A 24,511-nucleotide genomic window follows, 5' to 3' on the forward strand; every position below is an offset into this window, starting at 1 on the left:
ACTGCCAGCCTCTTTCTTTGGTCTCTTAGCCCTGGGGAATTTCCCCCAGGATGTACGTCTTTACAAGGACCAGGAAACCCTGTTTGTGGGCCAGAGCCTGTTGATTTTGGTAATAAACTGTCAAGGAAGGGAGGAGAAAGGCGGGGATGGAGTTGTTCATGGCTGCGAGGACCCGTGTGGCAGGCGCTGTGCGAGATGCTCTGCACGTGGCCTCTGACGTTCATGAAGAACGGTGACATGTGCGTGACATCATGGACTCTGCCACAACGCTGAGACAAAACAGAGGCAGGAGGAATTTGAGTCAATTGCGCAGGGCTTTGTGTGGCCACCCCAGGTCCCCACAACCAGAGGAGAGAGAGCAGCGTGACAAGAATGCTCAGAATCTTATTTCCAGCTATACATTAAAGATGAATGGAGTTTTAAGTTTTAAAAATTTACATTAAGGTATTTGGCTTCTTTTTTTTTTTTTTGTCTTGCTATACATTCCTGAACAGCTATCACCTTGCAGACCTCGTGGTTTGCACAAAAATACTTTACCTCTTATGTCTTCCAATGGAGACCTCTCAGTTCATAAAAAGTTTTCCTACTGCAGGGCTAACTTCTAGCGTGGTAACCTTTAGTTAAAATGTGAGCCTGAGGAGAGAGATTAAAACACACGCGCGCACACACACCACCTGTTTTTCCTCAGGATTACTGCATTGAAGGGACACTCACTCACAATCTGTGGTTGTATCACAGAGACCTATGTGAGTGTAGCATTTAAGGAAGACGTAGGTCCGTTAGAGGACAGAGTGTGGAAATGCTGGACCGTGGTGAGAAAGCCATTCTGGAGGAGATCACAGATCAGGCTGGACCGATTCTCTCAGACAACCTGGAGGCAGACTCTCTCAGAAGAGCACAAGCAGGATTATGCACAGAGAGTGTGATGCTCATGATGATTCTAAATCTTCTGCATTTGGAATGCTTTTTTAAAGGAAAACAACCCAGGCTGCTGTTTCTCAGAGATAATAATGAGCTCCCTCCACTCTTAGCCATTTCCCATGCAGTCTGAATTACAATGTCACAGCAATCTTTGATAGATGACAGATATCCAAAATAGCCCAGCCTTCTCTACCTATCAGAGGTGTCTGGTACTGAATAAAGCAAGGCCCGTAGGAGCATTAAGGAAAGATGGGTTTTCCCTGAAGACCTCGACTTCCCCATGTAACAAATAAGGATGATGAAACTGACTCGCCGTCTTTCTCTTTCGAAGCCTGAAAACTCGGAATTGACTTTGAGGCTCCTCAGGAATCGCATTCCTTTTGTTCTCTGGCTTAGGCTGTCTGCCCTAATGTATCTTTTCCTTGGGTCTAATTAATTATTTTCTTATATTTGCTGTGTAGCTAGGTGGTCTGTAACAGTGATTAAATAAGTAAGTAAATATAAAGAGTTTGACTAAAACTAGACTGAAGTGTTCTGTATTAAATTTCCAGTATTAGCAATAGGGCTGACTTGAGCAATGTGAAAGACAATTCCTTCTTCCTGGGCTTTTGGTTGTTATTTCTTTCTTTCTTTACTTTTCCTTCTTTTTTTAAGTGAGAGGAAGAGAGATAGCGAGACAGACTCCAGCATGTGTCCTGACTGGGATCTTCCTGGCAACCCCATCTGGGGCTAATGCTCAGACCAGCTGAGCTGTCCTCGGCATCTGGGCTATGTTTGAACCAATTGAGCCACTGCCTTCTGGAGGGGAAGGGAAAGAGAGGAAGGGGAGAGAAGCAAAGAGTCTCTTCTCTTGTGTGCCCTGACCGGGGATTGAACTCAGGACGTTCATATGCTGGACCAGTGCTCTATCCACTGAGCCACTGGCCAGGGCCATTTTTTGTAGCTTTAAACTTTATATTTTTTCTTTTCTTGTTGAGCCATCACAAATGTAGTTTTCAAGGCCATTCCCATATCCCTGTCTTGCAGAACTACAGACAGAGTTGGGAATTTGTAGTTAGGGTTGCATTTGGACACACGTGAGATTTTTTTTTTTAAATCTATTACATATCAACTAGTTTTTAATAAATATATATTTCTGCACCATTTGAAAGCATTCAGCGAATAATTTGTAAGTCTTACGTGAAATAAATAGCCCGCAACTGTAGCGTTAGAATAATTCTAGTGTCCTCTTTTGGTCAGGAGTGGGTTTCTTGTGTTTTAAACTCCAGATTGTGAGTGGTTTTAATTGACCTGTTTATTCTTAAGAGAGATTGCAGGTTTACATTTAAACTGGAAAACAAAGGATTTTTTTTTTGTTGTTCCAGACGGAACTCGACTCTCTGTCTCCCGTCCTGAGCAAGGAGCTAATTGAAAGCACACGAATTTTGATGGACAGCCTTGGGACTCTGGGCCAAGAGGTAAGTAGTGTCATTCCAGTACCAGGAGGTGGACCTTCCACCATCACTTTTGTTTAACTCTAATTTGACTAACAGGTTTGTTTTGCTTTGCATATCATATGCAAGGTACGATCAATGTTAGAGGCATCCGTGGTCTTAAAACTGATGTGGTTTGATCTCCTTACTTTAGAGATGAAGACACATGCTTAGCAGCTTCAGAGCTGATGAGTTAGTGGCTAAAGGCCCACTATCTAGAAGTTTCTTCCATTTTTATTCCCACTCTTAGCTAATAACTCTATTGGAAAGAAGGTAATTCTACCCCCCACCCCACCCCCCGTTTGGCCACGTTTGTCTTCCCAGCAACTGCTCCATGTTTCTTCTTCAGTTGCAAGACCAGAGAATCTCTTTACCGAAAAGTGTTTGCTAAGTAAAGGGAACACCGGGGGTACCTTTAAAGCAGATCTTTCCCTTGTGGACACCAGGCCTCGGGGGTTCCACTTTGGGAATGCAGAGTCTTGGTGAACGTTGATTCGCACCGGCCTTCCGGGTCCACGTGTTGACGGATGTATCGGGATAACCTTTGCGGTAGGATCAGAGGGGCTGTAGGTGCTCGGCCAGTGGGTGCTTCACCGTTCTGCCACCCAGCCGGTTTCAAACGAGACTGGGAACGGAGGGGCCGTCTGGAGCCCAGTGTGTAGGGCCCGAGCCGGTGGGCAGCGGCCAGAACAAGGCAGGCCTTAATGTACAGGACAGCGACTTTCAACCTATTCGGTCTCATGGCCCATATGCACTAATTACCAAAATTCGGCGGCACACCCAGAAAATACATTTTTTTTTGCCGATCTGACAAAAGAAATAGGTGTAATTTTGGTTCATTCACACCGGATGGCTGTGGTTGTGTTGTGTGTCGTCGTTTTTTAAATTTGACAATCGAAGGGAAAAGGGGTCAGTGCCCTTGACTAAAGAAATAGCCAGGTATTGCACGTTTTACAAATCCCTGTGGCACACCAGTGGAAAATCACTGGGATAGGACATTGGGGTAGGGCTGGTTTGTGGGGAAATTTTTGCAGATTTGGTCCAGCCTTATTTTGAGTTGCTTCTCTAACTCAGTGGTTTTTAACCTTTTCATACTTGGGGACTAGTGAAAACAGAATTATTTTGGTGACCGCTAAGGCAGAAATCACCCTGAACATAAGTGAATTTGACTATTAAGATCATTGGGTCTATAGTCTTGATACCGTATCAATCAGGGAGGTTAACTCTTTCATGGACTGGCATGAAATTTCTGGCAGACTGGGCCATGGAACGGCAGTTGAAAAACCCTGCTCTAATGTTTTGGCATTTGTATCATTGTTCTCAAATATTACTATTTACTTTGTTTTATGGGAATAAAAATATTGCGTGTTCACTGTGGAATATGCAGAATGTTGGAAAATATAGAAAAAAACCGGGATTAAACAGTCAACACTTTTATCATTTTGGGTTCTCCTAATTATACTCATGTGTGTGACTGAAGAGCCTTGGTTTTTGGGTCCCTTTCAGGAAAAGAAGCCCTCTTCCAGCCTGCCATTTGTTATTTCAGTTAGGAATGCTGGTGACCTTTCTGTAGGCGGGGAGGCTGGGTCACCTGGGGTTCTTCCGGGAGGCAGAAGGAGAAGCAGAAACATCCCTGCAAGTCCGTAGCCGTTTCTCTAGGGCCCTGCTTGCTGACACTGATGTGCCCTGAACTGACTCCCCTCCCCCCAGGCCCTCTCCCGGCCTCAGGGACGGCACCGCAGGGACCTGGGAGGCTGCCTCTAAACTCAGGGCTGGTCTGGGGCCAGCTGTTTCCTCTTACATCACTGGCCTGCCTTTTGTCTGGGGTACAAAAAAATAATTAAAAGCATGTGATGTCCCCACTGCTGATGTGGCGGAAAGTCTCCAGCTGAGCCGTATACATTTTTCTTGGCAGCTGCTTCCACGCGTACAGCTTGCTCCCTGGTCCCGGGCAGGCAGGGCCATCTGCTCCTCTCAGCGTAAAAGCTTCAGGTCACTTTGACCACAGCTTACTCATTTTCTGACTTGCTCTTTCTCTGGGACAAATGGGAGAAGGCAAATAAATAAATAAGTGTACTTGCTTATCTGTTCAGAGTTTGGATGAGGAAGTCGGTTGTTTCGACCAAAGCCGGACCCTTGAAGGGGAAGGAAGAGAACATTTTCTGAGGAGCTGCCCTGGTTCATGCGGTTGCACCCAATTTTCCGTGTGACAAATATGAATGGGTCTTACCGTGTCCGTTTTACAGATGACAGGCCCTGGAACGTTAGACAGCTTGCCCACAGTTACCTGGTTAATTATTTGGCCCAGCTGGGATTCGAACCCAGGACTTTTGGACCCCAAAGCCCATGTTCTTGCTGCTGTCGCCCGCCTGTCTGATGAATTCGGATGGTAGCTGGTAATAGAATAGAAAGGGGACTCATGGAAGAAAGAAAATCCAGACAAGCAGGACTTGGCAGTTGAGAGGGTCTATCTAGGTGAGTCCGAGCTGACACGAGCTTCACGTCTAGGGGACAGGGAAGGTGTGCCTGAGAAAACCGGGACGGCGGGGCAGGGACCGGCATCTTTAACCACCCAGCTCTGTCAGGTGCCTGGCTCTGCTTGATGTTGGGACTCGGCAGTGAACACAGTAACCTCCCTGTCCTCCTGGGGCCCATGTGGGCAGGGAGACTGGCCACTACCTAACGTGACAGCGGAGTGTTTCCTGGAGGAAAACAAAGCAGGGAAGGAAGATTGTGATGAAGTGCTGTCTCAAAGGGGGGTGACGAGGGACGTCCTTTCTGATAAGGTAGCATTTGAACCTGGAGGAAATGACAGTGTGTTCATGGAGAAGGAAAGGCCCTCCAAGCAGGGGTGGGGGGGCACAGATACAAAGACACCTATGTAGGGCGTGATGAAGGAGTGTAGATAAAGACCGAGAAGGAGGCTGATGTGTGGCCAGAAGGAAGTGAGCAAGGGAGAGGGGGGTTGGAGGTGAGAGGTCAGTGAAGGAGGGGAACACCCTGTAGGCCTGGTCAGCCTGGATTTCTGCTGGGTGAGATGGGAAGCCAGCAGAGCGTTTGGAGCAGAGGGGCGGGCATACGACGTGACCTGTAGTACGTATGAGACTGTCGACATTCTGGCAGTTAAACTGAGAAGAGACTGTGGTGGGGGCACATTGCGGTGGACTGAGGAGGCAGTGAGTCTGTTGGCCCTTCATTCATTCCACAGAAGATGATTGGGCCCCCCCTTTTGTGGGCTGGGGATGAGCAGCCACCCCTCGCTGTGAGCGGGGGCGCGTCAGCACAGATGTGGGGCGCAGGAGCTAAGGGTTTGGGAGAGTGAGTAGGAGTTTGTCTTTAAGACAGGTGCTGGGAAGAGCCCACAGCTGGAAAGAACTTCTCATCGCTCAAGGTGCCTCTGTCTGAGGCTGTGCTGGTTTTATGTGGGAAGAAGTGTGTTCTTTGGGTGGGGCGTGGCAGGAGGGCGGTGGTGGGGCAGCCGGTGGGAGGAGCAGGGAGGGCTTTTACTCACTGGACTTCAACATCTTCAGGGCTGCTCCACCCACGTAGGACAGGAAAGGTGGTCTGGCTGTCGCTCCCTCTCTGCCTGAGTACCTCAGGCAGGTTTCGAGAAGCTCACTGTGTTCTCCTGGTGTATGGTTTGCCCCTTCTCTGGAGGGACCCATGTCTGTGATGTCTGACCCACCCCGGAGTGCCCCGTTCCCCTGGATTTCCGGCATCCAGGGCCACGTGGCTCACGGGAACCGGCAGGCTCCTGTGACAGGGAGTGCCGGGCGCGTGGGACCCAGTTTCAGGCCTTCGCCAAGGCTTGCGCTGGGTCCCACAGCCTGTCCCTGCCCTCTCCACGGCTGTCTTCCAGGTGGTGAGAGCAGGCAGGGAGGGACTTTTCAAGGAATGTAGGGATCTATTAATGATTTATTGTGAAAAGTGTAGAAATACAAAGTGTTCTATAAATAATTGTAAGAGCAGCTGGGCCAAGAGCTCCACGCGGTGCTGGATGGAGTGCGTTTGTGTGGAAGACAAAACACTCACGGAGCGTGAGTCACAGACACAGCCCCTCGCTGCCCGGGGCGGCTGACTCACCACTGCGGGCTGCTCCGCGCAGGGGCCCCCTCCGCGCAGGGCCCGCCTCTCCTATATCATGTGATTGCTGCCTCACCGGCACACTCTGTCATCGTCCTGATGAGAGAGAAGTTGGGCCTTAAGAGGAGTAACTTTTCTAAGGCTTGAAGCTAATGAGAGACATAGCTGGGATTTGAACTCGAATCTCCCCTCTCACGCTGTCCCCATTGCCCAACCCTTAACTGACATTGCACATGTAGCTTTTTCCCCAAGGGGCAGAGAGGTCCTCAGTTTACACACTGAAGTTGGAGGTGTCTTACAAATGAGTCCGCGACTGAGGGTGTGAGTAGATCGTGATGTATGCCCTTGAACACACAGCTGTTCAGAGAAAGCAGCCTCTCCTGTACACCAGAAGATAATTGGAATGAAATAAAACCCATCACCAGGGGCTCCACTGACTGCTAAGCTGTTCTTCTCCCCCTTTAATGTGCCTGGGAATCGCAGGGCATCTCGTGAAAATGCAGATTTGAACTGCAGAACGACAGATGAGAATATGCATGTGAGACCCCTCAGTGCCGCAGATGTTGCTGGTCCCCAGACCACAGCAGGGCCAGCAGGGTTCTGGTAATAGCAACTCCTTCGAGGTGGCGTCACCCAAGATACATTCTGGGATGTGGCTTTGGAGAGAGGTCAAGAAAATAAGATGTGTCTTTCTTTCTTTTGTTCTTCCTCCCTTTCCTCCTCTTCCCTCTCCTTTCCCTCTCCCTTCCCTCCTGATCCCTGACCTCAGCTGTTCAGCATGCGGAGCTGGAGTGACATGCGGCAGGAGGTGATGTTTCTGATCAACAGGAATGGCTCCAGCTCCTCCACCCAGATATACCAGGCTGTCTCCCGCATCGTCTGTGGCCATCCCGAGGGTGGGGGCCTGAAGATCAAGTCCCTCAACTGGTATGAGGACAACAACTACAAAGCCCTCTTTCGGGGCAATGGCACCGAGGAGGATGCTGGCACCTTCTATGACAACTCTACAAGTGAGTGTCTGTGCAGACCGAAGCCCTGGCCCCAGCCCACCTTAGATGTGGACTCAGTCAGCCCCGTGTCACCCCCTCTGTCGGGCTCGCCTTTCTCCTGTGTAGCAGCACAGGGTGTTCACATGTCTGTTTGCTCACCAGACTGAGTGCCTCGGGGAGGAGAGTCTTTTCCTCATTAGCTGTCACCCCTTCTTCGAATGGGGCCTGGTACACCTCGATTTCCCATTGTGTTTTATCAAATGAATGAATGATTGAAAACCAGTTTCCTAGTTTACTGGGAGACGTAGGAGAGAGGCTCCCTGAGTAATCAAGCCTCTTCCTCTTCTCCCCCTCCCTCTCCTTCTTCCTCCCCCTTGCGGTATGCTTTCTAACAAAAACTAAACAGGAGATCATTATGCTAAGTGAAATAAGCCAGGCAGAGAAAGGCAAATATCATATGATCTCACTTCTATGTGTAATCTAATGAACAAAGTGAATGGGATCAGAGAAGGTGAAGGGATTAGTGAAATAATATATACACAACACAGACATACAGATAACAGGACAGCAAATCCTTGAGGGAAGGGGGGAGGGAGTTAGGGGGCGGGGGGTAAAGTGAGGATAAATAGGGACATGGGGTGTGGGGTGAGAGTTATATTCAATGGGACACTTGAATCCATGTTAACACAAATTAAAATTAATGAAAATTAAAAAAAATTAAAAAACCCCTAAACAATAACTGTTACAATAATAACAACATAAAAGTCAACACTTAAGGAACATTTCCTGTGCTTCCTGTTTGTTCTCTCATTTAACCCCTACAATAATCTTTCAAGGAAGGTTTTATCAGCCCACATTGTGTAGGCTCAGAGAGGTTAAGTGACTTGTTCAGAGCCACACTGTAGTCACACCACAAGAGCCAAGATTAAGCCCAGAGCGTCGTGGCTTCATACTTTTTTCCAGTAAACCACTCAGCCTCTGAAATACCTGTTAATGGTGGCGTGTGATTCACATCAGACCCGGGCAATGGATCAGCTCTTTGTTTTTGGTTCTTAGCTGCAAGGCGGTATTAAAGAACTTCGTAACTCTATATCTGCTCCTCACACCTGGCAGTCCAGTGGGCATTTGTGTCCTGTGCCTGATGGCCGTGAGGAGCCAGTGTTACAGTTTCAGACAACAACATCCCTTTCCTTGAAACCTGGATGCAAGTGAGCCTTATTCCATTTTGAACCACAGGTGTGTCTGTCAGACATGGACGGGGCAGCTTTGTGTGCATTACTGTAACCCAAGAACCTTTTATTTTCCTCTGGAACAAAGCACTCCAGACATCGCAGGCTGCTTTGCGAGCCGGAAGGGGATGGCATTACGGGCCATTTTCTGAAATGCTATTCTCCTGCTCCCTGGCTTTGCAAGTTAACGCAGGGGAACCTTCATTTTCGCAACAGATATAATTGTGAACAACCCCTTCGCCCCCTACTTTTTAAGTTATATTGTCTTTGCAGCGTGTAGAAGATACGTGATATCTTGAGGAATACCCAGAATGAAAATTTTAAATCAGGAATCCTTCTGGAAAATCAAACCCCGTGGTCTGTTCTAACTTTGGATTTCTCAGTTGAGGATACTTATTGCGTTTATTACATATCCTCGTGATGAGACCTATTAATTGAAGAGAATTGTTTGATTTTTGCTTGAAAACTGAAGTCTGAATTTAGCCTCTGTTTTCAATGAAAGCGGAATGGGGAGGGTGGCACAGAGTCCGAATCGTGGGATACACAGGTCTGTGCGTTGTGGGAGCGTTTTCCAGGTTGTCTCCGTTGCGTTTTCCGTCATCAGTGTTTACTAAGCTCTGACCAGGTGTTGTTCTGAGGGCTCTGCAGGCAATATCTCAGTTAATCCTCCCCACATCTCTGCCAGGTAGATATTATTAACTTCATTTTTTATAGTGTGCTAACTGAGGTGAAGTTATTTATTACATAAGCTCTTAAGTGGTAGAGCTGGGATCTGAACCGAGGACTGTCTTGCTGACTCTAACGCCCTGTTAGTTAGTTCCCACAAGTATATGGCCACGAATATGAATGTTTGCCTTTTGTCTTTGTAGCTCCTTTTTGCAATGATTTGATGAAGAATTTGGAGTCTGACCCTTTTTACCGCATCATATGGAAGGTCCTCAAGCCTCTCCTTGTTGGGAAGATCCTGTATACACCTGACACTCCGGCCACGAGGCAGGTTATGGCTGAGGTAAGCTGCCCAGACCCAGGAGTTCCTCTCCAGAATCCTGCTAGAATTCCAGGAAAAAAAAAAAAAGCAAAGGCGGTTCCAGATGGCGTGTAGTGAGCGTTCTTGTGGCTCTTCTGGGATTTCCGAAGAGGGGGAGCCTCGAGTCTGAACCAGGTCGGAGCTGACTGTTGAGGCCCAGCTCTCCAGCCCTGGGCGTTTGAATCGTCGCGGCAGGCGGTCACTTCCTGGGGATGGGAAAGCTGGAAAGGGGCTGTTGTGATGGGGCATCTCTGCAGGGACCAGTGGTGTTTCTCATGTCTTTGCTTCTCCTCTTTTTTTTCTTTTTTTTTTTCCTCCTTGCTCTCCCTGGCTCCCCTCCTGACTCCAGGTGAACAAGACCTTCCAGGAACTGGCTATGTTCCACGATATAAAAGGCATGTGGGAAGAGCTCAGCCCCAAGATCTGGACCTTCATGGAGAGCAGCGTGGAAATGGACCTTGTCCGGGTGAGTGTCCCTCGGATGACCCTGGGCCTGCTCGATGTCGGAGAAGTGGGATTCTGGTCAGGTTCAAGAGGTGACTGAAATGAAAATGCTTTATGTTTAATCAGAATAGACATAATGAGCCAAGCTCCAGCTACAGGGCTGTCATCTTTGTAGAGCTACAGGCAATGTTACACACATGACACTGGTTCATTCACATCAGCATCAATGCATCTGGGGGTCAAAAATCAGTTTTCTAAGAAGCTGAGGACAGAGCTGGTATTTGGAGCAAGAGTTTGGTGATGGGAGGACCCTGACTATTTTCATTTCTGGCTCTAGAGCCTGCCACAGCATCTTGCTTGGCCTTCTTGTGTCTTGGTAGAACTTGGACAGAGGTGTGGGAGCAAAGGGCTAGTGTGAGAGACTGGCTCCCCAGTGACTGCATGAGCACGGAGCTGCCGTCACCACGTTGAGGGGAATTGCACTTAGCGCTTCCGGACCACTTGAAAGGGATTAGTGCTCTGGAGACAATTGAATTCAAAGGCAGAGGAATCTGAGCATGGACAGAATTGTCTCCTTCGCTTGAGCCTGAGTGCCATTTAATCACATCATCCCTGCCTCGGGCTGAGTCCGAGAATCATTAGACTATTTCCTGTCTCCATGGTGAGGGAGACGTCTTCCTTTTGTTTCTGCTGCCATTCAGAAGGAGGGATGGATTTTTATTTATTTATTTTTATTTTTATTTTTTTAAATTTTTTTATTTATTCATTTTAGAGAGGAGAGAGAGAGAGGGAGAGAGAGAGAGAGGAGAGAGAGGCAGGGGGGAGGAGCTGGAAGCATCAACTCCCATATGTGCCTTGACCTGGCAAGCCCAGGGTTTTGAACCAGCAACCTCAGCATTTCCAGGTCGACGCTTTATCCACTGCGCCACCACAGGTCAGGCAGGAGGGATGGATTTTGCAGGGTTCCTTTCCTTGATAGCTCACTGATCAGAGGGGCGGCTGGGTTTCAGAGGTGATACCTATCTGAGAGGTGCTCTGTCAGGCTTAGGACTGTCCCTGATGCCCCAGGAGGGACAATACCCAGGGGCCTTCCACTGATGGGGAAGTCATCTTTGTTGTAGCAAGCCTAGTACATATGCAGAATTCTTAAATTGGGGCATTTAAAAAGCAAGGGATTTCAATGAAACATCAACAATATTTTTTTATGGATTAACTGAATAATTCCAGACTAGTAATAACAACTCATGCCCGTCAAGATGGCTCCCATCTGTCCTCTGTAAAGGGATTCATGTGCCCCGGCCATGGACAGCAACACAGGTCTGGGTGACGTCTCAGGCCTCTTCTTCCTGGTCCTCTTCTTGGCATGTCCATTCCTCCGTTAGAGTTCTCTCCTTCGGAGTCTCAGAGGATTCCATGAATTTGGGTAGATGGATGCTTTTTCTACTCTGAAATGAAGAGTCTGCTTTGGATGTTCCAACAGCTCATAGGCTCCCAGTTTTTGGGGGACAAAGCCTCGTCAGTATGGCTGTGGCACTCGTTAGGAATCTCGCTGGGAGAACCCAGGCTGTGCAATACAGGGCGGGGCGAAAGTAGGTCTACAGTTGAGAGTATGCGAAACACAGAGTTTATTCTTGTATTACTATTTATGAATTACGGTAGTATTTTCCACATGAACAGCTGTAAACCTGCTTTTGCCCACCCTGCAGGAAACGTAGGAGCTGTGGGTTTGGGAGAAGGGATGTGTTTTGGAGGACCTTTATTTCAAGCTCTAGGGGACCCCGAAAAGGTTTTGAGCAAGGGGAGCTGTAGATACGTCCCTCCAATGTGACCCAGTGGATTAAGGAGGGGGACGATGTGAGACAGAGGCCAGAATGGAGGCCATCCAAGTGGGTGGCCAAGGCACTGGCGGGGTGAAGCCTGACGACTGCTAGGCTGGAGGGTGAAGGAGGGGAGGCATTGGCGTGGATTTTGGTTTCTAGCAGGTGGATGGTGGGGGGTGTCCGAAAGGCTAGTTGGTATTGGGGCCTGGAGAGCCGGGGAGATGAGGCTATAGACGCAGACTCGGGACTTGACAGCCTGTGGGTGGAGTTGAAGGGCCTCCTCCAGCTTCTCTCTCTATTCAGGAATGTTGACTTCACACCATAAGCTTGGGCCCCTTAGTACTCTGTACCCCCTGTAGCCTCCCATTTGGGACATGAGGGATGCCCTAGGTGTCTGCTTCCATTGGGATAATTCCTCCCTCCCTCCCTCCCTCCCTCCCTCCCTCCCTCCCTCCCTCCCTCCCTCCCTCCTTCCCTCCCTCCCTCCCTTCTTTCAGCTTTATTGAGGTGTAATTGACAAGTAAGCACTGTATATGTTTAAGGGAACAACTTGCTTTTTGATAGTCACATATATTATAAAATGGTCACCACAACTGTTAACATAGGCGTCCTCTCATAGTTACTGCTCAGCAAAGTGTGGGATTGTTAGTGCTGTAGTCACCGCGCTGTACCTTTGAGCTCAGGTTATATAACTGCAACTTTATGTGGTTTGACCTCCCCGGTCCCCCCACCCTCAGCCCCTGGCGTCACCAGTGTACTCTGTGATAGCACCATCTTTCTCTGCTGTCTGTGGCTCTGTCTGTACCCATTGCATCACCCCCAGCCCCTGGCGTCACCAGTCTACTCTGCGATAGCACCATCTTTCTCTGCTGTCTGTGGCTCTGTCTGCACCCGTTGCATCACCCCCAGCCCCTGGCGTCACCAGTGTACTCTGTGATAGCACCATCTTTCTCTGCTGTCTGTGCTCTGTCTGCACCCATTGCATCACCCCCAGCCCCTGGCGTCACCAGTCTACTCTGCGATAGCACCATCCTTTTCTGCTGTCTGCGCTCTGTCTGCACCTGTTGCATCACCCCCAGCCCCTGGTGTCACCAATCTACTCTGCGATAGCACCATCCTTTTCTGCTGTCTGCGCTCTGTCTGCACCCGTTGCATCACCCCCAGCCCCTGGCGTCACCAGTCTGCTCTGCGATAGCACCATCTTTCTCTGCTGTCTGCGCTCTGTCTGCACCCGTTGCATCACCCCCAGCCCCTGGTGTCACCAATCTACTCTGCGATAGCACCATCCTTTTCTGCTGTCTGCGCTCTGTCTGCACCCGTTGCATCACCCCCAGTCCCTGGCGTCACCAGTCTACTCTGCGATAGCACCACCTTTCTCTGCTGTCTGCCGCTCTGTCTGCACCCGTTGCATCACCCCCAGCCCCTGGTGTCACCAATCTACTCTGCGATAGCACCATCCTTTTCTGCTGTCTGCGCTCTGTCTGCACCTGTTGCATCACCCCCAGCCCCTGGCGTCACCAGTCTACTCTGTGATAGCACCATCTTTCTCTGCTGTCTGCGCTCTGTCTGCACCTGTTGCATCACCCCCAGCCCCTGGCGTCACCAGTCTACTCTGCGATAGCACCATCTTTCTCTGCTGTCTGCGCTCTGTCTGCACCCGTTGCATCACCCCCAGCCCCTGGCGTCACCAGTCTACTCTGCGATAACACCATCTTTCTCTGCTGTCTGCGCTCTGTCTGCACCCATTGCATCACCCCCAGCCTCTGGCGTCACCAGTCTACTCTGTGATAGCACCATCTTTCTCTGCTGTCTGCGCTCTGTCTGCACCCGTTGCATCGCCCCCAGGCCGGGGCTCACTCCTCTACCGCGCCATGGAACCCACTGGCACTGGATGGTTCTCTCTTGCCCTCTTCACCTCAGGGCTCTGCTCTCTCCTTGGCTACCACTCCTCAGGGCGACATTAGGTTTCCTGGTCCTGTCAGGTGCCCTGGAATGGCTATGTGACCAGGGATGTCACCGGGCTGCTCTCGCTGGTCTTGCTTCCTCGGCCATGGTGCTCAGAAGCCACACCGGCAGGGCAGGCCACAGCCCCAACATCACATATCTTCTCCTAGCTCTTACTCGTTCGGTGCCGGTCTCCAATAGAGTCATTTCAGAAGTGCTAAACCGTACCCCTGTGGACTTGCGTGAGGTACAATTTTGTATCTATTTATACCAACAAAAATACGTATCTTACTGATGACAATATAAATTGCCATTCCCTATTGGAAAGCAATTTGGGATGAAGATTGCGAGAACCATATAAAAAATGTGCCATCCCGCGTACCTCCATTCCGCAAGCCCTCGGGGATATATCCTACAGACATAATTTTAAAGGAATAAGTCACAAGAAATAAGAAAATGTTATTGCTCTAATAATTGTTTTGTGAGAACTAGGCTAAATGCTTAGCTGTAGGAGACTCGTCAGTGAAATTATGGTATATATAATCTATGACATCATTATGTTTTCATTAAAATAATAAATATGAAGCCACATGGGGAGGAAAAGCTTATAATGTTGGTGGAAACAAGACTGATTTAAAAAGTAGCCGTGTTTGGCTCCTTAGAGATTCCATTTCAGTAGAGCTGGGATTTTGTTGTCCCCTCGTCGCTGTGACAAGTAGGTGCAGTTGCTGCTCCTTTTCCCTGAGCTGAGTTCAGAGCTGACCCATTGTGTCGGCGGCATACTTGTGCAGGCCTCTGCCCCGGCCCTGTGGGCCTGTTGGTTGAGCACTAGAGTGGGTTGTGGGGGTTTTTTTCATATTGACCCACACGGGGACCAACCAGCTAAGGACCAAGAAACGGAAGACAGGCCTCCTTTGTGTCATGACCCTTGTGTCCTGCAGTTGAGAAAGATCCTATTTTACTTGGTTTAATAACAGCATTATTTCCCCAACTAAACAGCAAAAGTGGGCTTGTCTTCATTCAGTCTAGAGGTATAGGGTCTTTATAAGGGGTTGTCAGACGGGGTCTCAAGAGAGGAAGTAATATAATGCCGGTGGGAAGGTACAGTAGAATCAGAGAGCCGCTTCATATCCTGGCTTGGCGACTTATTAGCTGTGTGACCTTACGTTAAGGGCTTGACCTCTCTGAATGTCAGTTTTCCCATCTGTGAAATGGGAACTGTTAAAGATACCTTCCTAATGGAATTGTGTGAGGCGAAGCGTATAAATAATTCAGTTTAGTAACTGCACAGAGGAGGTATGATTACTGTTGTCCCTGCAGTTCATGTTGTTAGGCTAGCTTGTGGGGTGCAGGGGAGACCTGGGGACTCTGGATTCAGACTGGTCTGACTTTGAGTCTCTGCTCCATGGCAAGTAGCATTATGACTCAGACTTGGTTAAAATTGTATTTGTTTATTTTCAATTCCAAGAGTCTCATCTTTAATATGGGGTCACTCTTATTTATACCACAGCTTTCTGTGAAGATTTAAAAAAAAAAAAAAGTACGTGAAGGTTTTGTAAGTCCTATGCTCATCAGGACTGAATTGGTGTTTACCATTTGTGATTTCTCATTGAAATGGCAGACGCTCTTGAACAGCCAAAGCAACGACCGCTTCTGGAAGCAGCGTTTGGCCGGCTTAGATTGGACAGCTGAAGATATCGTGGCGTTTCTGGCCAAGTACCCAGAGGATGTCCAGTCAGCGAATGGCTCTGTGTACACCTGGAGAGAGGCTTTCAATGAGACCAACCGGGCAGTCCAGACCATATCTCACTTCATGGAGGTGAGGATCTGTTCTGGGGATCACTCAGAAAAGGCTATGGGTTCCCCCCCCCTCTGAGATATAAGAAGCGAGATTAGAAGAATGTTTAGAAATAATGTTCAGACTTATTTACAGTAGTATTCCTCAGACCTAACACAGGGCGTGGTGTATAAAAGGCACTCCATAAATGTTAGGCAAATGATGAGTAAATAAACAAATCTAAGTCTAGTTTTATTTGATCTGACTCAAGAGTTTCTATCCGTTGTCTTCTGGGCTTTCTTATGTTTCGATATTCCAATACCTAATAGCAACAAGGCAGTTCCTTATGGCAGTGTTCATGAAATTTATTTAAAATCTAATCGGACAGATTACATTTCGAAAACTTTAGTCTTAAAAATGATGTCACTTCATAGGAACGATTAAAAGATTTTTTTTTTGGACCTGTTTATTTATTTGGTTAGTTGTTAATGACTCAGAAGAATTGCTAAGAAAACAGAGAGAAAAAGGAGGAAGTATGATCATTGTTTGAATCTCCTTCCACAAATGTCAGTACAAATAACTTACCTCTAAATTTCAGTTAAACAAATATGACCCTTTTGCAATAGAATATTGGGCAATGACTTTAGGGAAGATGAATGGAGTGAGGATAAGACAGTCTCACAGGTAGCCCTTCCCTCTTGTGGCAGGGTCTCCCTCGGCCAGGGCTTGTTTTCCTGGCCACCCAAGTTCTCACGGCGGCTGTTCTTCCTTCAGTGCGTCAACCTGAACAAGCTGGAACCCATAGCAACAGAAGTCTGGCTCATCAACAAATCCATGGAGCTGCTGGATGAGCGGAGGTTTTGGGCTGGGATCGTATTCACCGGAATTACCCCCAGCAGTGTCGAGCTGCCCCATCACGTCAAGTATAAGATCCGAATGGACATCGACAATGTGGAGAGGACGAATAAGATCAAGGATGGGTAAGTTGAACCCCATTCTTGGGGAAGTCAAGAGCGGCTGTGATGTCTAGAGGTACTTAATTTTATCGACTGATTTGGTAGAAATTGGAGTTGGTGGCTTGATTTTGGTGAAATGGCCACATTTCTTTGATAAAGTCATAAAATACCATTATCTTCTTAAAAAGCATCATCATCTTTTGATTTAGCATTCTCACGCCTGGGGATTAATCCCAAGGAATTGAAGCAGCAGAAAAAACGAATAAAGGCTGTAGGTTCCCTGTGTTAACGTTATCCATTTTTTACAAAAAGGGATAATGTTTACAGAACAATACGAAAGGGAGTGGTTAGGTAAATTTTGGTATGTCTGCTTAATGCAATGTTAGGTATTCGCTAGAGAGGAAAAGCACCATACTGGTAAGTGGTATGCCCTTTTCGATACCTATTTAAAAATATGGGTACATGTCAACTGAGACCAGCAGCTAAGATACCAAATAAAAATAGTGGCTTGGGCGTGGTGATGGGGATGTGAGTGATTGGAATTTTTCCTTGTATGGGTCTAAAGAACATTTGCTCACCTGTGGCTTGGTTTTAGGTACTGGGACCCTGGTCCTCGGGCAGACCCCTTTGAGGACATGCGGTACGTCTGGGGAGGCTTCGCCTACTTGCAGGATGTGGTGGAGCAGGCGATCATCAGGGTGCTGACAGGCACCGAGAAGAAAACGGGTGTCTATGTGCAACAGATGCCCTACCCCTGTTATGTCGATGACATGTAAGTTACCGGGAAGCCACCGTCTTTACTTAGCCAGCCAACACTGCGCCCAGGTGGAGTGCAGACATGCACACATGTGTGTGCACGCACGCCAAGGGAGGAGACAAAATGCTTTGCTTTTACTTATTTTACGTGGGCATTGACACTGCTCAGAAAATTGTTTTTGGACTTCTGTGAAGATTTCAGGAAGTAGGATGCCAGATGCAGGTGGTTGACAGTTTGCACAGCGTGAAAGACTCAGACATGTGCACGCACTGGTAGTCCTCCCTGCTTTCTTGTGCGTGGTTGTCAGGTTGTTTTTACACGCTACTCTTCTACCCTTCTGGTTAAAATTTCCCAGCCTGCAAGTGTAATATGTGTCATGGCAAACGCATGCAAGCACTTGCACATGTACACACGCTCCCCAAACCCAGAGACAAAGTTCCAGACCTATAAAAGTGGGCTGCACGTAGGTTTTGTCTCCTTCCTCTCTACAAGTGGTAAACCACATTCTGAAACAATCCAAATAAAACTGAACGAGGCCTTTTCATCTTAGACTTTTAAGATAATCTTTTAGTGCTTAGTTACTGTGCGGCCAAGTTCTCATTGTGGGAGCTATGCCTTAGGACCTAATGATTTCTTATAAGAGACAATGGGGGAGAGGTATAATTATTGCTGGCATCTGAAGTAAGTCGTCTCTTCCAAATGGGAAACTGTCCATTCTCTTGTTGCTGCTGTTGTGTGTGTGTGTGTGTGTGTGTGTGTGTGTGCACGTGCAGAGATTGGAGAGTGGACAGAGCAGGGTTCCTCTCCTTGGGTTTGCTCTCTGCTTTGCATTGAACAGCCTATTTCCTTGCACGGCTCTCTCTAGCTTCTCCATGTCACCAGAATTATCTTGCTCTTTATTTTCAGAAAGATTAGCTAGAATTTCTGAAAGGAAGACTTTTCCAGAGAGCGCCCTAAGCCGAGATTTACTCTAGAAAGGATGTCTCAAGAGGAAGACAGGATGGGAGTTCAGAGCCATTAAGAGCCTTGGCTATTGTCACATAGCTGTCCATGCAGAAATGGCAAAGCTGGAACTTGAACCTGAGCTTCAGGGTCCAGAGTCTGTGTCTCCTTTTACTTCATTGCATTTCCTGTTCTAGTTTGGAAGTGTCCCTGCCTGATCTGTATCTCTGCACTGCCTGTCATAACAGTTACGCAAGGCAGATTGATAGTGAGATGAGATGACCTGGGAGGTGTTGAGCTTTCATGAGAGAGTGAGGTTTTTTTTTTGTTCTTGTTTTTTTCTTTCTGTTTTAGTACTTTAAAAATCACCCGCATTTAGCTTAATGACATCCCACAGTTACCTGGTTACTAAAGCAGGCCCGAAAGAAGCTTATTCTGGCCGTACTTTGTTAATCTAACTTTTATCACTACATTGCACTGCCCATGAAGCATTTGATAAGATAACCCGTATGTTCCAGAGTCCAGAGTGCCTGCCATCTTCGGCTCAGTCGTGGCGCTCTCTCTAGCATGCAGACCTGGGGGCATTGGCCCGTGAGTCTGGCTCACACTTGTCTTTAATTCTTCCTGCTCCCTTCCCTGGGGCCTCTAGCTTCCTGCGGGTGATGAGCCGGTCAATGCCTCTCTTCATGACACTGGCCTGGATTTACTCTGTGGCTGTGATCATCAAGGGCATCGTGTATGAGAAGGAGGCGCGGCTGAAGGAGACCATGCGCATCATGGGCCTGGACAACGGCATCCTCTGGTTCAGCTGGTTCATCAGTAGCCTCATCCCTCTGCTTGTGAGCGCCGCCCTGCTGGTGGTCATCCTGAAAGTAAGGCTGCCTCACTGTGGCTCCTCCCTGATGGGAATTTCTGAACAGCCCAATACAGGCTGCTTGAGGCGAGGCAAAGCAAACATTCTTTGGCAGGGTGGGAGTAGGGGGTAGGGGTCAGACATGCCATCTCCTGCAATGCCCTCATTTTATAGTTGGGAAAAATGAGGCCCAGAGAGGGGCAGTGACTTCTCCAAGGTCAGCGCAGCTGGTTAGTAAGCTGAACAGGATTAAAACCCAGGGTGTTCATTTATCAGGTAAGCACACATTTAACTATGCCACGCTGTCTGCTGGGCAGAAGTTCATGGCGGCATCTGAGGGCTTTTCATTGCCTTACTCATATTGGGAGGTGGTTCCCCTGGAATGTCTAGAAACTAGAATCAGAAGGATACATATGGTTGCCTATGAGGTTTTCTGGAAGCAGAGGCTGAAATAGCATTTGGCATATGAATATTTATTAGGGGTCAGCGTCTCTGGAAGGGATGGGGAGGAGGCAGGATTGAGCAGAGGGAGGAGTTGAACTGCAGTACAAGGCCAACCCTGTGGGCACTGAGGAGCGCGTACAGCTTGTCAGAGTTGTCCCTTGTTGAGCTGAAGTGTCCAGGCCTCCCTCCTTGACACCCCATGTCCCAGGCCCCTCAGTTAACCATGGAAAGTGTGCACCTCCTCGGGCCAGGTAGCTCTCTGCAGCAGTGACAAGCCCCGAGGAGTTGATACCTGGAGGCTGCCTCCTGACAGCTGGACAAGTGCCCCCAGAAGGGGACTCTGGCACAGTTCTCTGTCCTCCACTTGCATTAATAAGTCCATATGCCAGGTTTCTTTCTCCACAACCATTTCGTTTAAGGGTACACCAGATAAAAATGTCTGTAAAGAGGGTGAGTACAAGGGGATAGAAACTAACATTTAATTCAGTACTAGTTACTGTTCACGACAAATGAGCACTCATTGATTGCCAGGAGTGGTTTAAGGCACATTACACTTTAGTGTGTCCTCACTGAATCACCCATTTAACGTGCAAGGAATTGAGGCCACGGAGGGTTCCAGACTTCACCGAGCTCATCCGACAGTTGGCAGAGCGGTTCTTGCTAAAATCAGACCCCCTCTCACGCTCCAGTACCTGACCGCCTGGGTCGGAGCTCTGAGGCGGGAGGGGGGGGAGAGGCAGTCCCGTGGCAGGTGCATGAGAGCTGCCCCGGGACAAGCACGTGCTGGCGGGTCCTGCTCACATGTCCTCACCTACTAGAAAATAAAAGTCCGCAAGAGTTTAGGTGATTGTGGGAATGTAGAATCCATGGCCAGTTATCAAAGAGGGGGGGGGGGAATATTAAGATTGCCCAGCCATTTTCCTTGGCTTTTGAAGGCAGAAGTTTGTGAGTTGTTGTCTCTCACAACTCTTCCTTGGTGACAAGTCACTGGGTCATATTACTTTGAAAAAGAACAAAACTGGTGAACCTCAGTGGATGGATGTGAGCAGTGGATGGATGTGAGCCCTGGACTCTGTTCTGGACCTGACTACCACTATTTTGCCGTGTGGGTGTTCATTTCCCTTCATTAGGGTTCAGTTTCCTCATCAGAGAAACCAGCTGCCCTGTTCCCTGACGTTCTCTCCGCGGAGCAGGAATAAGCCCCGCCTCTTCCCGCAGATGGGGCGAGGGCGGGCTTGCCGGCGGCAGCCGCGCGTTTATTGGGTTCTTCCTTCCCAGTTAGGAAACCTGCTGCCCTACAGCGACCCGAGCGTGGTGTTTGTCTTTCTGTCCGTCTTCGCCGTGGTGACCATCCTGCAGTGCTTCCTGATCAGCACGCTCTTCTCCAGGGCCAACCTGGCGGCTGCCTGCGGGGGCATCATCTACTTCACGCTGTACCTGCCCTACGTCCTGTGCGTGGCCTGGCAAGACTACGTGGGCTTCACGCTCAAGATCTTCGCGGTGAGCGAGCCTGGCCGCCCTGCAGTAGCCATGGTCACAGCCACCCCTGGAGGGTGAATCTCCGTGTTACAGTCCAGGCTCAGGGAGGAAGATGAGCGGCTCTTCCCGGTGGGATGTGGACCTCAGTGCCAGATTCTCAGAGTCTTCGAGGCAGAGGTTGTGTCTTACAGAATTGTTTGTCGTTAGGCCTCGCAGTGAATGCTGATCGACTTGAATCAGGTGGAGTTTTCCAGAGAGCCAGACTGTACCATAAACCCCGCTGGGGATAACTGGCATCCGGGAACCCCTGTAGACTGTAGATGCCATCTCCACCTTCACTGCCCACGCTGAGCTCCCCATGAGTCACAGCTGCAGGTGGAACTGGAAGCTCTTGAGGTCACAGATGGCTCCTTCTTGACTCTTGTCTTCTTTGTGCCCAGTATAGGGTTTTGCTTCAGGGATGTTTTCTGCACTGGAAAAGGCTGAGGAGCAGGTGGCTCATCTCCCCCAGACCCCTGACTTCATCACTTCCCTTCCTTGTGCATAGGAGGAGGGGCTGTCTAAGGGTGTGCAAGCCTGTGTAAGGGCGAGTTGCCAGCTGTCCCCTGGGTCACTTATGAGAGCCACTCACAGGGTGTTCCTGGTCCCTCAGTCAGGACCCCTTAAATATCAGCAGCCCCAGGCTGGCCCCTCTGACACGAGCCATCCCTGGCTGAACGGGAGTTCTAGAGGACCTGGATGGATATAGGAGTGCGCACGGGGCACGGGATTGTTTGAGCCCTTGGGCCATCTTTGGAAGCTTAAAATTCTGAAAGTTTTATACTTCCTCATACATGCATTTCTGAAGTGTGCTTGCATAATGAGTGGTTATAAATAGGATCATTTTATATGCCGCCTAGGATCCCACTCCCGTAACGGGACTCTGTCGGTGAATACTTCCATGTCTCGTAATGGATCCATTGTGCACATTCAAATTTCTGCAGGTGAAATTTATATTGGAAGTGTCAGGAAAATGAGACAGGAGGAGGATAAGTGACTTTTGCCTCTTTTCTCCCAGAGCCTGCTGTCACCTGTGGCTTTCGGGTTCGGCTGTGAGTACTTTGCCCTTTTCGAGGAGCAGGGCATTGGGGTGCAGTGGGACAACCTCTTTGAGAGCCCTGTGGAGGAAGATGGCTTCAACCTCACCACCTCGGTCTCGATGATGCTGTTTGACACCTTCCTCTACGGGGTAATGACCTGGTACATCGAGGCTGTCTTCCCAGGTACGCATGCCGACCTTCCTCACCGCTTTGGCCATCTGCAGAGGAAATAGGAGTCTTAGCTGCTGAGCTTTTCTTTCTATTTTGCTGGAGCTTCTGCAGGGCCTGGGGCTCTCTGGAAAGAGGCTGGAGCTTTTTAGACCCATGGCAAACACACAGACCGAGGAGAGGCAGCTGACGCTACAAGTACAACTCCTCCTGTTGAAAGAGCTCCTATTTCCAGAGTGCTGTGTACCCGGCCCTGCACAAAGTGTTTTATAGATGTACTTCTGTTCATTTAAAACCCTATTAAGACTACTCTGAAGGAGTTCTAACCAGTGTGTGCAAAGGTGGGAAGTATGACTAAGGAATTGCCTGTGGCTACACAGCTGGTAAGCGTCGGAGGTCGGAGGTGAATCCCGTCGGGCTTCACGGGGTCAGCCGGTCTAGGAGATGCCTCCCAGTGCTGACCCGGTTCTCCAGTTCCGCACCCTCAGGCTTACCACTGGGGGACGTTCTATTTCCCCAGCACAGCTTGTGAATAATAAGTATATTGGCTCTGAGCCCTGGCTTATGATTTAATCAAATTAGAATTCATAAAAATTTATTTGATACTTCCCTTAATAAATCTTCTTGACCAAGACCTGCCTTGGATACATTTTCATGTACGATCAGATTCTGAGAGAGCAAGGTTTAACTCTTTCTGGTTCGCCTCCTGATTTCCTCTGAGTGGAGGGGGCGCTGTATGCGAACTGTCTGTTACCCCCACCTGAACTTCCTGCACAGGATAGACAATTTTGTTTCATGCAGATCTGCAGTCAGATTCTGAGTCCTCCACTTACTAGCCGAGTGATCTTGGATAGAGTATTCATCTCTCAGTTTCCTCATCTCTAAAGTGGGAGGACAGCTGCTTCATGGAGTTGTAGGGAGATTCAGAGAGGTGAAGAATCGTGTCGTACATAGTAGGTCTCACCAGATGTTAGCTCTCTCTTCCCCCACTTCTAAGCCAGCCTGTCCTGTCTCCAAAGGCAAGGAGAGAGTGCGTCTGGCTGGGCTATCCTAGGAATGCTGGGAGGTGGCCGAGCTTCATTCGCACCTGTGCTTTGCTTTCAGGCCAGTATGGGATTCCCAGGCCCTGGTATTTTCCGTGCACCAAGTCCTACTGGTTAGGCGAGGAGAGTGATGAGAAGAGCCATCCTGGATCCAGCCAGAAGGGAGCATCTGAAAGTAAGTGCTGCTGCCCCACTGACTTTTGGGGGCCAGAGCCTGAAGCTGCTGCAGGGACAGAGAAACCACATGCAGCATCCCTTTCCAAATTCTCTCACGCTCTTTGTGTCCAGTGCTGTGGACTTGTCAGGGAGTCACCGTCTGAGTCCCTGAGGGATGTTTTCTTGGCTTTTTGGAAAGTGCCTGTAGGACCACCCCCTCCATCTTCCCCTTCTCCCTCCACCTTTCATGCTGTCCTAATTGTTATAAGGAAGAGATAAAGAAAACTGTGATTGTGGAACCATAACCTCGCTGCCTGCCTCGTCATGGTGATAGAGGTAGGAACCAGTGTAGGCTGACACCCAGTGGCTGCCACAGAGCTCAGCATGTGCTGCTTCAAGTTCTCACCCACCGTCACCAGAGCACTCTCCTCTCCTGGCTCCTGACCTGCGGGTGGCGGTGCCTTTACTTCAGCAAAGGCTCTGCCCTCTGGGCTCTTTGCTCCCGGTTCCTGGAGGGACACCTCTGTGTGTTCACTGCGGCTTCCCCAGTAGTTAGTAAGTCTCTCTTTTGCTGATCCCTTTTCTGCCCTCCTAGTCACCAGTGGTGACATGTGATGTTCGGTGCACTAGACTCATTGCAACTGGCACTTGCCTGCTATTCTAGCCCAGCCTCCCTTCTGCACCTGGCTTCTGTCCCGGTCACCTAGGACTGCTCACAGCTGCCGGCACATGTCACGCTCTTCCACACCTCCGTGCCTTGCAGGTGGCTTCCCTCACAGGAGAACTCTCTCCCAACTTGCCTGCCTTTTAAATCCCTATTGCTCCTCAAGATCTAGTTCCATATCTCTTCCCCAGAGGAGCCTCGCTCGCTTTCCAGGAAGTCAGTCACTTCCTCCTCTGAGATTTCATAGCATTTAACAGTAATAAC

At 49.0% G+C, this 24,511-nt stretch overlaps 1 protein-coding gene across 1 annotated transcript in view; it reads left to right on the top strand.

Annotated features, from left to right (window-relative positions):
• Positions 1 to 24,511, top strand: part of ABCA1 (ATP binding cassette subfamily A member 1) — a 132,509-nt gene that overhangs the window by 65,137 nt on the left and 42,861 nt on the right. Inside the window, exons 8-18 of the mRNA XM_066367523.1 lie at positions 2,286 to 2,378; positions 7,246 to 7,486; positions 9,564 to 9,703; positions 10,071 to 10,187; positions 15,551 to 15,748; positions 16,481 to 16,686; positions 17,258 to 17,434; positions 19,011 to 19,233; positions 20,937 to 21,158; positions 22,195 to 22,399; positions 23,489 to 23,602. Of these exons, the coding sequence (XP_066223620.1) occupies positions 2,286 to 2,378; positions 7,246 to 7,486; positions 9,564 to 9,703; positions 10,071 to 10,187; positions 15,551 to 15,748; positions 16,481 to 16,686; positions 17,258 to 17,434; positions 19,011 to 19,233; positions 20,937 to 21,158; positions 22,195 to 22,399; positions 23,489 to 23,602 (1,936 nt within the window). The remainder of the gene's footprint in view (positions 1 to 2,285; positions 2,379 to 7,245; positions 7,487 to 9,563; positions 9,704 to 10,070; positions 10,188 to 15,550; positions 15,749 to 16,480; positions 16,687 to 17,257; positions 17,435 to 19,010; positions 19,234 to 20,936; positions 21,159 to 22,194; positions 22,400 to 23,488; positions 23,603 to 24,511) is intronic.

The sequence above is a fragment of the Saccopteryx leptura genome, chromosome 2 (genome assembly GCF_036850995.1).
Source record: "Saccopteryx leptura isolate mSacLep1 chromosome 2, mSacLep1_pri_phased_curated, whole genome shotgun sequence".
NCBI classification, from domain to species: domain Eukaryota; kingdom Metazoa; phylum Chordata; class Mammalia; order Chiroptera; family Emballonuridae; genus Saccopteryx; species Saccopteryx leptura.